General features: G+C 36.6%; 1 protein-coding gene across 1 annotated transcript in view; it reads left to right on the forward strand.

The window, feature by feature from the left end:
- MMS22L (MMS22 like, DNA repair protein) overlaps nucleotides 1-15,215 on the forward strand; it is a gene marked incomplete at both ends in the record, with an annotated part of 84,038 nt that overhangs the window by 22,616 nt on the left and 46,207 nt on the right. Inside the window, 3 exons of the mRNA XM_079550582.1 lie at nucleotides 3,415-3,534; nucleotides 4,186-4,412; nucleotides 6,748-7,257. Coding sequence (XP_079406708.1) covers nucleotides 3,415-3,534; nucleotides 4,186-4,412; nucleotides 6,748-7,257 — 857 coding nt within the window. The remainder of the gene's footprint in view (nucleotides 1-3,414; nucleotides 3,535-4,185; nucleotides 4,413-6,747; nucleotides 7,258-15,215) is intronic.

A 15,215-nucleotide genomic window follows, 5' to 3' on the forward strand; every position in this document is an offset into this window, starting at 1 on the left:
GAACAAAAAGATGACACTTGTGGTTATGTGTATATATTTTTAAAAGTTCTCATTTTCTAGTGAAATCTTACTAGTATGAAGTTTATCTTAAATTTGAATATACCCAAAATGTGCAGTTATTAATGCTTTTGTTAAATAGGTATTTATTTGTAGACAGTTTAGTAAGTCAGCTAGGTAGCTGAGTTCAGAAAATTTCAATGAGTTAATAATGACACAGTAATAGAAGGCAAAGGTCAATTTTAAGTTTCAAAGGCAATTACCGTTGGACTTTAAAACAAGATATTTGCCAAAGCTATGTTTGTAACCAGCAGTCTCAAGAGCCATATACCCATCTCTACACATGTATGTGCAAGTGAATATTATGTACATTAAAAAATGCACTGTTCTTCCTGTTCTTGCATATCAGTTATCTTGACAATGTCTAGGAGGGAAGTTTTTTCTTTCACTTGTAGGTATGTCCAGCTCCTCTGCTGGTCTCTCAGCTTCATGTTGCTGCTCTTACCTTTTCAGCTATCTTAATATATCTTCTGAGTATCTCCTAAACAAGTGATCCTGAGTCCAGAAAAAAGTAGGAATGAGAAGCACAATGCATATTGAGAAGTCATTAATATAGTAGAACATGGATGAGCAGGGAAAGAAAGAAGAAAGGTGTAGGATGCTATTTGTAATGAACCGATGGGATAGTACTGAAGATATTGCCCACTAAGGCTTGGCTTTACTTTTAGGCTGAATCTTACCTTACCTAAGCCATCCTTTTAAACATGCAATCTTTATCTAGAATAGAGTTGCAGCAAATAAGTTGGAAGAAATATAGTGAATCTCTCATTTGCAAGACAGGACAGGAATTAGTAATTAGTACCTTAATTTCTGCTTTGGTGTTAATGACAAAGGTAAAGCTGGTCTACAAAATGAAAATTGTTGTGATAGTGATATTAACAAATATTAAACATTTGTATTCTAAACAACTAAATTTATGGATGTCAGTGTAAGATGAAGTTGTGTTTAGAAACTTTTATTGCAAGTGAGAATCAAAAGGTTTTTTGGTAGAAATGATAGCAGATTGTCTTATTAGCCTTCTCTCATTTGGAGTAACAAATGTTTCAGGATTGTTTGATTTCTGCTTCAATTTTATTATGCCTTCACTATTTCAGTGTTTAATTCTACTCTAGATGAAATACAGAATTACTTCTTGTAGTTCTAGGAAACCAATTTTGTTACTTCAGTAGGAGATCATCATGGAAAACTGTTGCTTTCAGATAATACTATCATTTTTATAGTATCTGATGTTCCTCTCTTCTGCAATAAATTAAAAGCTGACTACCTCAAGAGTTCTAATAGCATTTCCAGCAGTGCAGGAGATCATTTTAAGCAAAAGTGCAATGAGAGAATCCATTACTTCCAGGGGAGCTTGAAGTCTGGAGATCTCTTTCATAGTAAATTTGAAATAAAACATTCAGTTCTCTCTCGGTTTTGGTAACTCTTCTAAAACTATAGTTGGACACATAAATAATGGTTGGAATAGAACTGCTCAAAATACCATGTTTATTGTTGAATTAGTTTGATTGAAACAGTCATTGTTGAATTGGGTCCTAAATGTAATCCTAAACATAAATTACAGCTTTAGGATTCAAGCATTTTCCTTCCAAAGGATGTGTATGTGTGAGGTTTGTTTTTTCTTGCATTTTGTAATTGAATAGATGTCTCTAGAGAAATGGATATGTTCATCTGCAGTTTGTTTTATGTCTAGACTCTTTTAATTGTAAAAGAATAGCAGTTGTCGAAAATGGCTGCAGTTCTGTCATTAGGTTTTGGGATGAAATTATTTTTTGAGGAGAGAGACTACTTATTTTATAGGTACTTGTCATATTTAACAATATTTAAAGATTACTTTTCTTTTGTAGACATTTTTATTGTATGTGTTGTTATATGTAATGTTTTGAATATGCAGTTTCCTGTGACAACTTTCAATTTTCAACTTACTTTAGAAATATTCTACTTAATTGCTCATGAGAAAACAGACATGATTAGAAGTTAAACTGGGGAGTAAGGGGATGTAAAGAAATTGTAAGTCATACAAAGGAGCATTGTGAGTGAGAGCAAAGTCCCTCTTTTCCAGTAACAGTTACTTAACGAAAAACCATTACAAACTGCAAACAACTTCTCAACCTAATATTGTATTTTCCATTACCTGGCATAACCAAGTGGGGTTCTTGTTTTGTTACATTTTTCTAATTTTTATTATTTTAGTTAAGCTTTTTCTGAATTAGATCAACTTGGGATACTTGTAATCCAGGACTCTGTAGTCCCAGGTCCAGCACTGTAATTGGAACTGGAAGATACAACTTTCAGATATTTACCTGAGACATGAAAGAGGTTCTGTGCCCTTCTTGACACTATGATTTTTAAGTTGTAAGGCTCATACAGAATCATAGAATTGTTTATTGTTTATGTAGTTGGAAACAACTGTTAAGATCATCCTGTATCCCTTTTATTTTTCTTCCCCCTTTTATTGCTTTTTTATTCATTTTGTGCTTTTAGGATTTTGAAAGTTAGAAGTGGGCTGGGGCTTCTCTCTTCACATAAGAAGTGGAAGCAATAAGCCTTTCCAAGGTGTTATCATCCTAAAGTAGATGGCTAAAATAGGTTTGATTGAACACATGATTTCAGCTTGAGAACAGAATTCCTTACATTCTAGTTAGCTTCATCAAAAGCTGCATGAGATAACTTCCACTGTCAGTAGCTCATAATTGGAACCTGAGTGCTTCACTGTGATCAAATTGTTTGGAACTGATAAAGATTCAAAATGTTTTTGCAAAGGAACTCGTTGGTAGTAGTTCAGAGGCTTATTTGCTGTTCATTTAGGGTTGTCTGGGATATTATCAATATAGCATGGTTGCAAAAATTTTATGAGGGACATGATGCAGAAATAAATGATCCTCCTCAAAAGAAACTTGAGGTCTCAAGACAGCTGTGCCTTCTCTTTGTATCAATGGTGAATGAACTTTCCTTTGGATATACGTGACAAACAAATTTAAAAGTTAGCTGACTTACTCATTCATGCACTATTTATGTTCTATGTGGTCTTCTACCATGCAATTGTGTTTCAAGTTAGGCTCACAGTAGTGAGATTGCTGTTATCGTAATGTGTCTACAACTCTGTGGACACCTAGAAGGATGTGTAACGAACTACTGAGTAGGTTGCAGAGTGCTTTGCTGGGCAAGGCCCATGAGTGTTTGTCAGCTAATCTCAAGTTCATTGCTTGTCTTAATAGGTACTATTTGCTCAACATTATATGGTCAGAAATAATGGTTTTTATTAAAAAAATCATTCTCAATAGTCTGATAGTGTTGGATTTATAGGTAGGCAAGGTGATACTCCCCTCCTAAAATTTTTTTTTTTTTTCTCTTTGCCAGACTGGTGTGTTAGAGGAACAGTTACGAATGCATCTTCAGTGCTGTTTGACTTTGTGCCATTTCTGGGACTGGAACCTATCTGTCGTCACCATACTCTGGGATTATTACAGCAAGAACCTGGTGAGTAGATGAATATATTGAAATATAGAATTGCATGTGGATATTCTTCAATTTTTAGCAATTAATTCAGATTCTCACTTAGCCAAACTACTATGCTTTTGTAAAATTGACTAGACAATTTGCTGTATTTAAGAAATTGTGTTTAAATGTATATTATGATTTGTTATGTTATGCCACAACAAAATAAATTAAAATGTGTTTTGTGTTCTTAATCAGGACTACTTATTTGGATTTTCTGTGAAGATGCTTTGCGCCTTTACAGTGTGTTTTTATTTTTGGAGTTGCATAGGAGCTCGCCCTTTAGAATGATAGTTTCATTACATTTGGAAAGACCACAAAGATCATCTAATACAACCATCAACCCATCAATATCATGCCACTAAACTCTGTCCCTCAATGCCACATCTACTATTTTCTTGAACACCTCAAGGAACGATGACTCCATCACCTCCCTTATCAACCTGTTCCAATACCTCACTGCTCTTTACGAGAAGAAATTTTTCATAGTATACAATCTGAACCTTCCCTGATGTAACTTAAAGCCATTACCTCTTTATTGTTTGTGTGAAAGATTGTATCTTGCTGTCTCACAAATATTAACATTTATTATTACTTATCTTCTTAATTGTTTTATTTATTTTTTTTTTTTAGAACAGTTGCTTTACTGTTCCTTGGCTTGGTCTGAAGGGTCTGGCAAGCATTAGTAAAACTTCTTTGTCAATGCTTGAGTTGGTGAAAAGTTGCTGTTGTGAACAGCAGATTCCAACCTTGTACAAGTCCAGCAACAGTTACCTCATTTTTCTCAGCATTTTGGCACGGATGATGAAAGAAGAGGCAGAGAACAGTGGTGTGCATCCTTGGAAACAAATCAAAGGACGGTATGGCTGCTATTTAGCTTGTCTTGCTCAATAAGAGATCTAGTCAGTCTGACTGCATGGCCCTTTGAGCCACATACTAAGACAGAAATGGGGTACTGTGCTTGTGAGAAAGTAAAGAGGATGAAGAATGCAGTGATTCACAAGCTGAAGAAGGCAGTTGTCCCCTTTAGTTTCAGTTGTCAGCTGAGGCCGTAACAGGTGTTGTATAGCTGGGTCCAAGAGTCACCTTGACGTTTGCAGCCTGTGATGATTTACACTGTCCCACCAGCCAGAAATTGGTATACTGGCAAATGATGCACAGGTACAACTCTGTTGCCAGTAGGGTAATATAATTAAAGCACACAAATTTTGTTTTGAGCTTCATGTAAGCCATGTTGTCCAAGAACATGCAACCTGGCTCTTGCTATCCCTGCAATTCCATTTGTATTTACTTTTTATGGTTGCCAACATTGCTCACAGTGTTTTTTGCTGAGAGTTTTGCTTTTTAATTTAATTTTAAAACATGCTAATGAGGATATATATTAAGTCATTATATTAAAAAAAATGAAATATATATGCTTTAAATTCGAATTTTGATTTTGTGTATAATTACTAAATCCTTAATGCTTTTAGTAATTATATTGTACTGATCACTAAAGATGCTGATGCTTAGTACTATTTTCATTAGATGTAACAGACATAGAATTAGTTTTGTTTTTATTGGTTTTGATTTTTAAGATTTCGTTTAGTACTGATCTCATACTTTTGTTCGTTTAGTACTGATCTCATACTTTTGTATGTGAACTTAAAAAAGATAAAATGCACATATTGCAGGCCTACAAGGCTATGTGGTGTGTTTCTTCCAAAAAAGAAAGGTGGTCTTTCCTGTGAGAAGGGGAAAATGTGTGCTGTCTATATTAACTTCATGGGTTGTTATAGTCAGTAAAGTTTGGGCTTAAAAATTGCTACAACTATATATTGAAAGAGATATATTATTAGATGTGGAATCAATGTCTTGCTTTAGTTAGTAATTTAAATTAGCCTGCTTCATTTTTGCTGAAAACAAATTATCCTTACGTTTTTATGTTGTTATAGCTTGTTACTTTATCTAATTTAAGAGGGGGAATAATAATACACAACACGCTTTGTCAGTCTGCTCAACCAGTATTCATCACATCTGACTTGTATAAATCAATTACACAAGTAGCAAAATTTAACAGCCTACAGCTATGATTTTTGGGATGAACTCTATTTTCAGCAGCTAACCAAGCATTAATTGATGCATGAAGAACATAAACGCCTGTCAGTAGTAATTTACTACCAAACAACATTAATTGGATTTGCTGTAATTTTTGGTAGCTGGATTTGATAACCTCAGCACCATTTCCAAGAATTTTTCCAGGTGACAGGATAGGAAAACAGCCTTTAAGTATATTTAACTCACTTTATGCATGTGGAATTCACTTTAAAGGTGAAGCATATACCATAGTTCTTAATTTCACAAATAAGAAGTTAAGCAACCCATTTTCATCTTATTCCTGTGTTGTCAGACTGGTGACATTTACTTAAAAGTCTAGGCCTGGGCTAAAGTAATATGAAAGACTTTCTGTTTTCTGTGCAAAAGCTTTCTGCTTTTTACTTTTCTGCTTTGTAACTTTCAAGTTGCAAAGTAGCAGTGCTTCTCGCCGTCACCTATGCATGACTTGAGCACTATGGTATAAGCAGTACAGCTTAAAATTTCTTAAAATCTGCCTGCTAGAATTTTATGGGGTTTTGGCCTCCTTTTTTATAAATAAAAAACAGAAGTTTTGTTACTTAGGTATACTGACTATATTATATATTTCCCAAGACAATTCCTCTTCAGTCAATGCAGCTCAGGCAAGCTAAAGTGTTGGATGCCCAATTTGCTAGATTGAGGTCTCTCTCCCAAATATCTGTTTCCTTGTTTTCTTCCAAGCTTGTAGTTCTCAGTCCATACTATAGGTGTACAGTAAAAGATAGTAGAGACTTCTGTGAGGTACTCTGGGGGAAAGAAGCTTTCCATCAAAATCTTCCATTTCATTTTACTGCAGTGGTGATTACAAAGGTGAAATTCAGTAGTATAATGTAAGAAAAGAAATGTGTATCCAAGTAAATAGGTGCTCTGTCCTAAGGATGGAGGGTCCCTACCTGTTAAGTTCTGTGTGTGTGTGTATGTATGATTTGTTTTGGCTTTTAGTCTTCTGGATATCACCTGAAAGTTGATAGAAAATTAAATATTTCAAGAAAACTTGTTTTTCTTGTGTTGCTGTTTTTTGGGGGGTTTTTTTGTTTTTTTTTTTTATGTTTTACATTTGTTTTTGTTTTTTTAATGTAGAATTTACTCCAAGTTCCATCGGAAAAGAATGCAGGAACTGACAGAAGTGGGGCTGCAGAACTTTTTTAACCTGTTCCTCCTGCTAGCAGTTGTTGCAGAAACAGAAGATATTGTGAGTCGAGTGCTGGATCTTTTGGATTTCCTGACTCCATCCTTGGTTAGCCCGTCTCAGAGAGCTCTCATTTGGAGAGGCCATTTTGCTTTCCTTCTGATTTATGTTGAGAAGAATATGGACATTAGTGTCCTAGCTGAGAAACTCTCAAATGCTTTTCGTGTCAAGGCAAAGGAGTTCTTAGTAACCAAAAATGACTACACACAGAAACAAAATCTCTGGACTCTACTTTCAACATACATTGATGGTGTCCAGGAAGTGTTTGAGACCAGCTGCTACTTGAGCCTTTCTGAGGAAAAGTTGCTAAATGATGGCTTTACTATGCTGCTGCCTGCTTGTCGAGGAGCTGAACTGAGCATGGTCTTGAATTTTCTTCAGGTTGTTATAGCCAGACTTCGGTAAGTAATTTTGTTAGATTGTGGATATAGACTGGCATGTTGTTTTATGTGCAGAGTTAAACTGTAATTCATATTAATTTCCCACTGAAATAGAGAAGAAGGAAATAGACAGTTTTGAAGGATTGCGAATGATACAGTAAATTTTTATACCCACTGATACATTACTGCATTCAGAATCTTAGAAATGTTTTCTTACTATTTCAGGTCATTAACTCATTACAAAATATCAGGGACAGAAAACCTTTGTTATTGTTAATCTGAAAGTTAATCAGATGGCACAGTTTCAGAGAATACTGTCTTTCTTTTGGCACAGAAAACTTTGAAACTACTATCTGTACTGCATTACTTACGTTTTCTTGTGATTGCTCTCTTTTAAAATGTATTTATTTCCTTGGTGAATATTCTGTTCTACAGACTTCATTCTAGCTTCTGTTTTCTCGCCTCGTTTGTCAAGGTTGCAAACAAATAAAACCATTTTGGAGACTTAAATACTTACCTGGAAATACTTGTCTAGAAAAGAAGGAAATCATATATGACCTTGAAAACTGCAGTTTTGCTTTGATGTGTTAGTTCAGTTTTTAGCATCCACTGTACCTTTCGGTATTTTTGTCTACAGAGGCCTTTTAGAAGTAGTCTTCCATTTTGAAGCCCAAAGATATTTTTAAGATAGTAAGAGGCAGCTATTGATTTGCCATTACTTCGAATGTGTGAGACTGAAATATGTGGAAAGAACCGTAGAAGAGTGCGCAACAGGAATAGTGAAGCCCGTATGCAAGGTCTCTCTTTAACTAGCTTCCTTTTTATTGTCTAGTAGCTTTGACTGCAGCTGTCAATAGCTTATACATCCAAAGATGACAGTTTTTTCAGGCAGTCTTTTCAAAAAGGATGAAGCGTGAAACTAAGTTTACTTGATTTATTATTTAGTATTTCAGTTCAACTGAATGTATTTGCTGGAATAAATTGGAGACTTCAGAAGTGCTTTGACGTTTTCTCCATTTGCTAATACAGAGCTTTTGTTGTTTCTTTAAGATGAAGTAGGGAGACTTGTGAAAACATTGCCTATTTCGTAAGTTGACATTTGTCTGAAAGCTTCCGAAATTTCAGGGCTATGTAGTCCTCTTGTAACATAGACAGAAGGACATAGGCATCTTTTGTAGGCTTCTCAGGACTAGGGACTGTATTCATGCCTTTTCTTACTAAAAGCAAGTTGCTGTAATATTTGAGCTACTGAGTCCCTCAAATACCAGTTGGCATGTGAGCTATCATTAGGGCCTTGTTTTTAACTGGCCTTCATTTCAATGTATACATTTGGTTACCTGCCTATTTATCACACCAATTACAAGGTTTAATTCCATGAGGCTTATAAACATATTGTGATCTTGATGGTACAGGAAACAGTGAAGTGTTGCCAGCTGCCTCACCTACTTCTGAGAGTCTCGCTGATCAGTTTGTCCTCTGTTGCCATATAAGTAAAACACAAATAAAAATATTTTCTTTGTTCAGAAGAGTTGGATGACTGTGCTAACCAAAGGTGAAAGTGGTGTTGGCTTAACCAGATTGATAAGAGCTGATTTGTTTGGAAATGTGTGAAAGGATGAAATGGTTCAATGCAGTTCTCTCGGCTGATTTTAAAATTCAGGCAGATAAAAGATAGTTGGCCTTTCATAAATGTAATTTTTCTGTACACTGCACTCTAATAATTCTATAACTGTACAACAGGTAGGAAGGAAGGGAGATCACTGATTAAAGAGAGAAGAAGCTTCCTCTAGGCTGTTAGGAAATAATATCTTCATGTGCCACTTTGTGCTAACCCCAGATGATGGCTCACAGGAGCATTCTTCATTGCTGATTACAGAGCATTATGAAAATACTGACTTAGTTGTGTTAACTAAATGCCTTAGTATTTAAAGCTAAAAATGTCAAATAGTTTTAGCACTCCCCTTTAACGTATCTTACTGTGTTACTAGAATCACGTTCCAGGTTTCCCAATTCATTTTATTTGAGGCTATTGTAAAAATAGCAATCTTTGATTTGCAGAGTGAGGTGTAGCCGAAAGCTCTTCTTTAATTATAGGTATTCATGCTGCTATGGTTAAGGGTCTGTCAGCATTTCCATTATAAACCTTTATTTTCAAGGGTTCGTAACATAGCTGTGAAAAATTGCTCTGGGCTAAAACTTAGCATACAAGGTTTTGATAGAAGGCTTGTTTTCTTCCTTTTTTTCTTAAAAGGCATCTGTGAAGAGAACCCCACCTGCACCATTTTTACACTTCTGTGTTTTAAAATCTTTTCTGGGTATTTTTATATTTTGATGTCTGATAGAAAGATGCTGGTAGCTTTTGACTGTTGTATTTACTTCCGTATTTAGTGTTTTAAATGAGTATTTTTAAAGTAATTATTGTTTTTCATTTAATTTTATTATTACAAATATTCTGTTCTGCCTATATTTAAATAGAACTATGACTTGGCAAGAGAACTCATTTTTTTTCTTTTTTTATATATGGTGAGTGAATAATTGGAAACAAGATGCTACTTGCTGGCACTTCCAAGGATTTGATCTTTATAGCGAGATTCAGTATGAAGTGTAAGATTATATTTTAATACAGTTTACTTTTTAGAAGCAACTGTAAAATAAACAATAAACAATCAAGAACCCCATAAAAACAAAGTACAAAGTGCTTCCTTTCTGTGTTTACTTGAAATATTCATCATCAAGCTCAGGCCTTAGTTTTTCCTTTACTTTTTGTTTCTGCTTTTAGACAGTGCTTTTAAATCCTGATTTTATTCTTTAACAAAAGGTTAATGCAGGATGCTTACTCATCTGCTTTCACTTGCTCCAAATCTACCATTTCCCATCATCTAAGTGCCTCATGACACAGAAAGAAACCTTAGGTTAATAAAAATACAGGCATTTAATGGGTTTGACAGAACTCACTGTAAGAACGGGCACAGGCTCTGAGAAATTTGCTGAGTGCCTGGAATCAGTGGGTTTCAGCACTGCAATATGTTATTCTTAAAAGAAGTGCTGGAAACATGCTGAAATGTCTTTTATTGTAATCTGGTATTGGTCTGATATGAGCTTTTGCTCATTATCACCATCCTGGTATTTGGTTTTTGTAGTGTACTGGCACTAAGATAGGGAATCATAAAAATGCAGGTACATGCCTGGGTGGCAAATGGCTGCTGGTACACCAAACATCTTTCTCTGGTTTCAGGAAGACGTGGTACTGATTCTCATAGGAGAAATGAGAAGTATTACAAACCTAACAACATAATAAACAGTAATTTTATCTTGAAAACATTTATTGGGTATTTATGCCCCTTGTGTACTCTACTGAAGGACATGAGAAGTTATTGAGAATTTCACTGCGTACGTTTTATAAGCAGTAAATGAATAGTACTCAGGTAGACATGCTTCTAGTAAAAAGTTATAGTAGTAATTGGGCCATGGAAAACAGCAGAACTGGATGCTTCTAACTGTAAGAGTGTGTCTAGCCTCGAGGTTGTGAGAAAAATTACGATAGGAATGGATTATCCAGTATATCTTTGCTATGGAAATGTGTAGTCATTTGTAATTTTTTTTTTTTGTGTGTGTGTGTGTGTGTTATACTTGCCATCAAAACATCCTGTGGGGAGCTTTTTGAGACCAACAGCAGCCTTTCCCCTGCTCTCTGTTACCATGTAAATCGGCAGATAAGCTCATGAGGAGAATAGAAAGGTCCTTCCTCCTTCTTCCTCTTTTCTTCTCCCTCAGGGGTTTTAGTGTTAGTCTTTGTAAAAGGTGTTTTTCTGATGTTGAACTTCTGAAAACTATATCCAGAGGAGTTTGGATGAGCACGAGCTTTCTCTTACCCATTCCATTCCAGAAGTATATTTCGAGTCACCAACTGTGATGCCCAGATAAGCAGAGTGTAGCTCTGTGACTAAACCACTGAACTCTTAGTCAGGGGTCTTAGTTTGGCTCCTAGATCTGCAAGGCTTAGTGAATGAGAATTAGAAAGATGATGAATAGAGTTTGTGAATTTTTTCACCTACATGGAAAATGGTCTTTCCTTTTTGACTTCCCAATGCAGATCTTCAATTTGCAAATGTGTCTGGTTGTGCTGATTTGACCTAAAGCCTAAAATAGTTTGGGGTGGGTTTTTTTGTTTTTAAGTGCAGTAATGGTATTAATAAAGCTGACATTTGAATGAATGTAAGGAAAATTTAGTGAGTGTGTGGGGAGCTTGCACTGCTCTAGAATATAATGATATTTTGAAAGGCTCTCTGTCTAAATACTTTAGGGCATCTCTTACAGTTTTCATTGGCAATATTGGATGTGTTTTTAGCTACAATTACTGCATTAAGATGCATATTAAATTTTTCTCTTAATCCTACATTATGAGGGCACTGAGATTCTTTGAGATTCTTTTCTAGGATTTTTTTTTTTTGTATGTGCAAAATGTTTTGTACCTTTGTTCCTTGTGTTCTAAGCTTTAGTCACAAATAACTTTTGTATCCTCTGTTCTGAAAGCGTTACTGTACGAGTGAAGGAAATGCGATGCAGTGTGTCCTGCAGCTGTATCCCTCCTACTTTGCTTGTGGAAAGCTTCTGTGCACACCGAGGATTGGTTGTGGTTTGCAAGAGCATTCACTTCTTCTCGCTGTCGGTTTTCTTGAATCAGAAGGTCACACGAGCTGATTAACTTAAAATCAGTTTCATATTGGTGTTTAGATGTAATAGAACATCTGTTTTAGAATCATGTTAAGAACAAATTGGAATAACAAAATCAGTCAAAGAAACTTCTGGTTGGCGTTATTTGGGCATCAGCAATTTCATTAGTTATATGAAGCCAAAGGAACTCAAGTATAGTACTGTCACATTAATTACAAAGATGTGAACTCCATCTCCTCTGCTACAGAGTGAAACACTTTTCTGTCTTTTATCCACTTTGTCCATTTTTATGTACCAAAAAATAATTCACATAGGCTTTGTGGTCTACCTGACATCAGTACAAAACTTACTATTATGAAAGTGTAAACTCACAAAAAAAAAAAAGAGAAAAATCATATCCAGGTGTACTGAGAACCTGCTGGTTGGGACCCTGCAGTTGTTGGGAGAAATCTGTGCTCCCTGAAGGACATCAAGTGCAGGTTTGTTTTCTGATGGAAGTGTCTCACTTCTAAAACTGTTTTTCCCCCAGTTTTTCTTCTTTTATTCTTTACACGAGGTGTAAAAATGTCTCTTCTTTGGGAATATTCTTGATTGTGGATGTTAGACAAAGAAATATTTTCACTCATAAGACCATTATATAAAAGTAGCCTTCTAATCACTTAATTTTGATTGTTTCTTCGTTACCTTACAAGATATATATATATATATCTTTTCTCTTTAGGATATCTCTTGTCAGATTTAAGGCTTATTTAAAATGAAAAGAAAGCTGAAGCAATTTTCTTTATTCCATTTCAGTCTCCTAAGGCCTATTTCCCCCTGGTGAGCTCATAGCAACAGGGGGGTTTAAGGGAATTCAGCTTTCTGCAAATTAATGTCTCACATCATGAAAATTCAGGACTTTTTTTTTCTATATCTTGAAAAAGTAATACAGTGAGTGCGAGTATTATTTCTTGCCAGCGGGTGGAAGATGAATGATTTTGTCACAGTTTTACTGCTTGATGAGCAGTGTCCTGAGGGTCAGGCTTAAGTCTGTGTCACTATGCTGCTCATTACTCTTGAGCTAAATAAGGGCTGATTGGATCTAAATTGCCTAGCACATGGGCCGCAGATGAGCTCAGTGAGTAGGGGATGACCTGCTATTCAGACTGGGAGTAACCCCGGTGTGCAAATGCTGCATTAGAACACCGTGGGAGAATGAGAGGCTACCGACCGCTGCCAGCAAAAGAAATCGAAATGTAAAAACTCTTTGATGCTGCAGTGTTAGAATTTGAAATGTAGGAAGTGACAGGTTGATGGTACTTATCAGCTTTGGCTGGATTAGAGAACAGTGTCATCTTGCTTATATAATGACAGAAGAATGAAGCTAGCTCCCAACTACTTTGCTGTGCAGAACTGCTGCTCTCAGAGCCAATGCTGCCTCCTACTGACAGCCTACTCAGGACAGTGCAGAAAGCAGATGGTTTTCACATGAGAGGCTGTTTGGCATATTCGAGTGCACTCTTCCTGTGTGCATCAATGTCTACATATTTCTGTTCTCTTAGCAGAGGAGCAGGATGACAAGCCAGACTGATGAAGCAGTTTTTTGGGACAAGCACAAGTCACTGTTGTCTTGAAGAACAGTTAGACAAGGCATCTACTTGTGCTAAACTACACATACTTGTTGCCATTCCACAAAAAATATTTCTTTGCACTCTTCTCTCCATTGCTAGACCCCAGGAAAGGAGGTAATCCCTGGAGAGGAGAAATAATTTGTGGCTGTATGTTTTAAAGAAAGTTGACCTTTAAAGAGAAGAGGAAAATCTGAATGAACTCAAAGAGAATCCTTATGCTAACCGGACAAATGAATACACTTGTCTTAAGGAGACAGATGAAGAGTAAGTGTTGAACACAGCATGCACTGCAGTTGTTTGTGCAGTTCAGAAAGATTTGGTGGTTCAGTGGAATATGGTCTTTTTCGTTTTCTTTTTTCCTACCTGCCACTGATGCTTGGGAAACTGAGTAATAGCAGCTTCCTTTAAGTTTGTTTCAGATTTTCTTACTGACATCTTTAATCTAGTAATATCCTACTCTCTTCATACTATGGGACTATCTTAGTGGCAAAAACAACTTGGCTTTCTCGTGAATCTAAATGTATGCTATTTTCTGTCTATTTTTTTTTTACTCTGCCTGAGTATGTATCATTTGATTCTTCTTCCCCTGGGATGATGCGCTCATGCTGAAATTTCTGGATGGACATACAACCCGTTTTCAGTTTGTTTATCTCTGGGTATTTGTAACAAAAAAAGAAGAGAAAGGAAGACAGCAGCCTTGCATGCACAAACGGTTTTACTGCATGTCTGGAAAGATCTTGAGGTTACTAGTGGTTCGTAAGCAAGACGTGAGCCAGCAGCATGCACTCGGCCCAGAAGGCCAACAGTATCCTGGGCCGCATCAAAAGAGGCATCCCTGTTCATTGCAGGGGAGTTGAACTAGGTGACCTTTAGTCTTTCCAACTCAAACAGTTCTTGACTATGAATGTCTCCACAGATAGGGCATCCACCACGTCTTGTTGCAACCTGTTCCAGTGCCTCACCGATGTTATTCTGAAAAACTTCTTTCTTACACCTAGTCTAAATCTTCCCTCTTTTAATTTGAAGTCATTTTCCTTTGTCTTATCAGAAGACTCTGCTAAAGAGGTTTGTCCCCTTCTTTCTGATAGACCCTTTCCAGTTACTAAAATGCTGCTCTCAGATCTCCCTGAAGACTCCTCCAGGCTGAGCAGCCGCAGCTCTCTCATCGTGTCCTTAGAATGCTTCATTCCTTGCATCATCCTTGTGACCTTCCTCTGGACACGCTCTAAGAGGTCCACATCTCTTCTGCACTGAGGACTCCACACTGGGACACGGTACTCCAGCTGAGGTCTCACCAGCACAGAGCAGACAGGCAGGATCACCTCCCTCGACATGCTGCCCATGCTTCTTTTGGTGCAGCCTAGGATATGGTTGACTTCCTGGGCCAAGAGGGCACATTGCTGGCTCATGTCCTGCATGTCATCCACAAGTGCCTCCAAGGCCTTTTCAGCAGAGTTTATGGTAAAAACTCTTCGTGCATGTGAGGCTGCTGTTTTCCTTTCTCATCCTTTTTTCGTTACAAATACAGAATGGCTCTGAAGTCACATTTCTGGCTTATGTCCCACTTACCATCTATCAGTATCCTTGAAGTCCTTTTCAGAAGATCTATGCTCAGTTCTTTCATCTCTCAGCTTGTTTTGATAATGGGGGTTGCTGCAACCCCAATGCGAGGCCTTGCATTTGGCTTTGTTGAAC

The sequence above is a fragment of the Tetrao urogallus genome (assembly GCF_951394365.1).
Source record: "Tetrao urogallus genome assembly, chromosome: 2".
NCBI lineage: Eukaryota > Metazoa > Chordata > Aves > Galliformes > Phasianidae > Tetrao > Tetrao urogallus.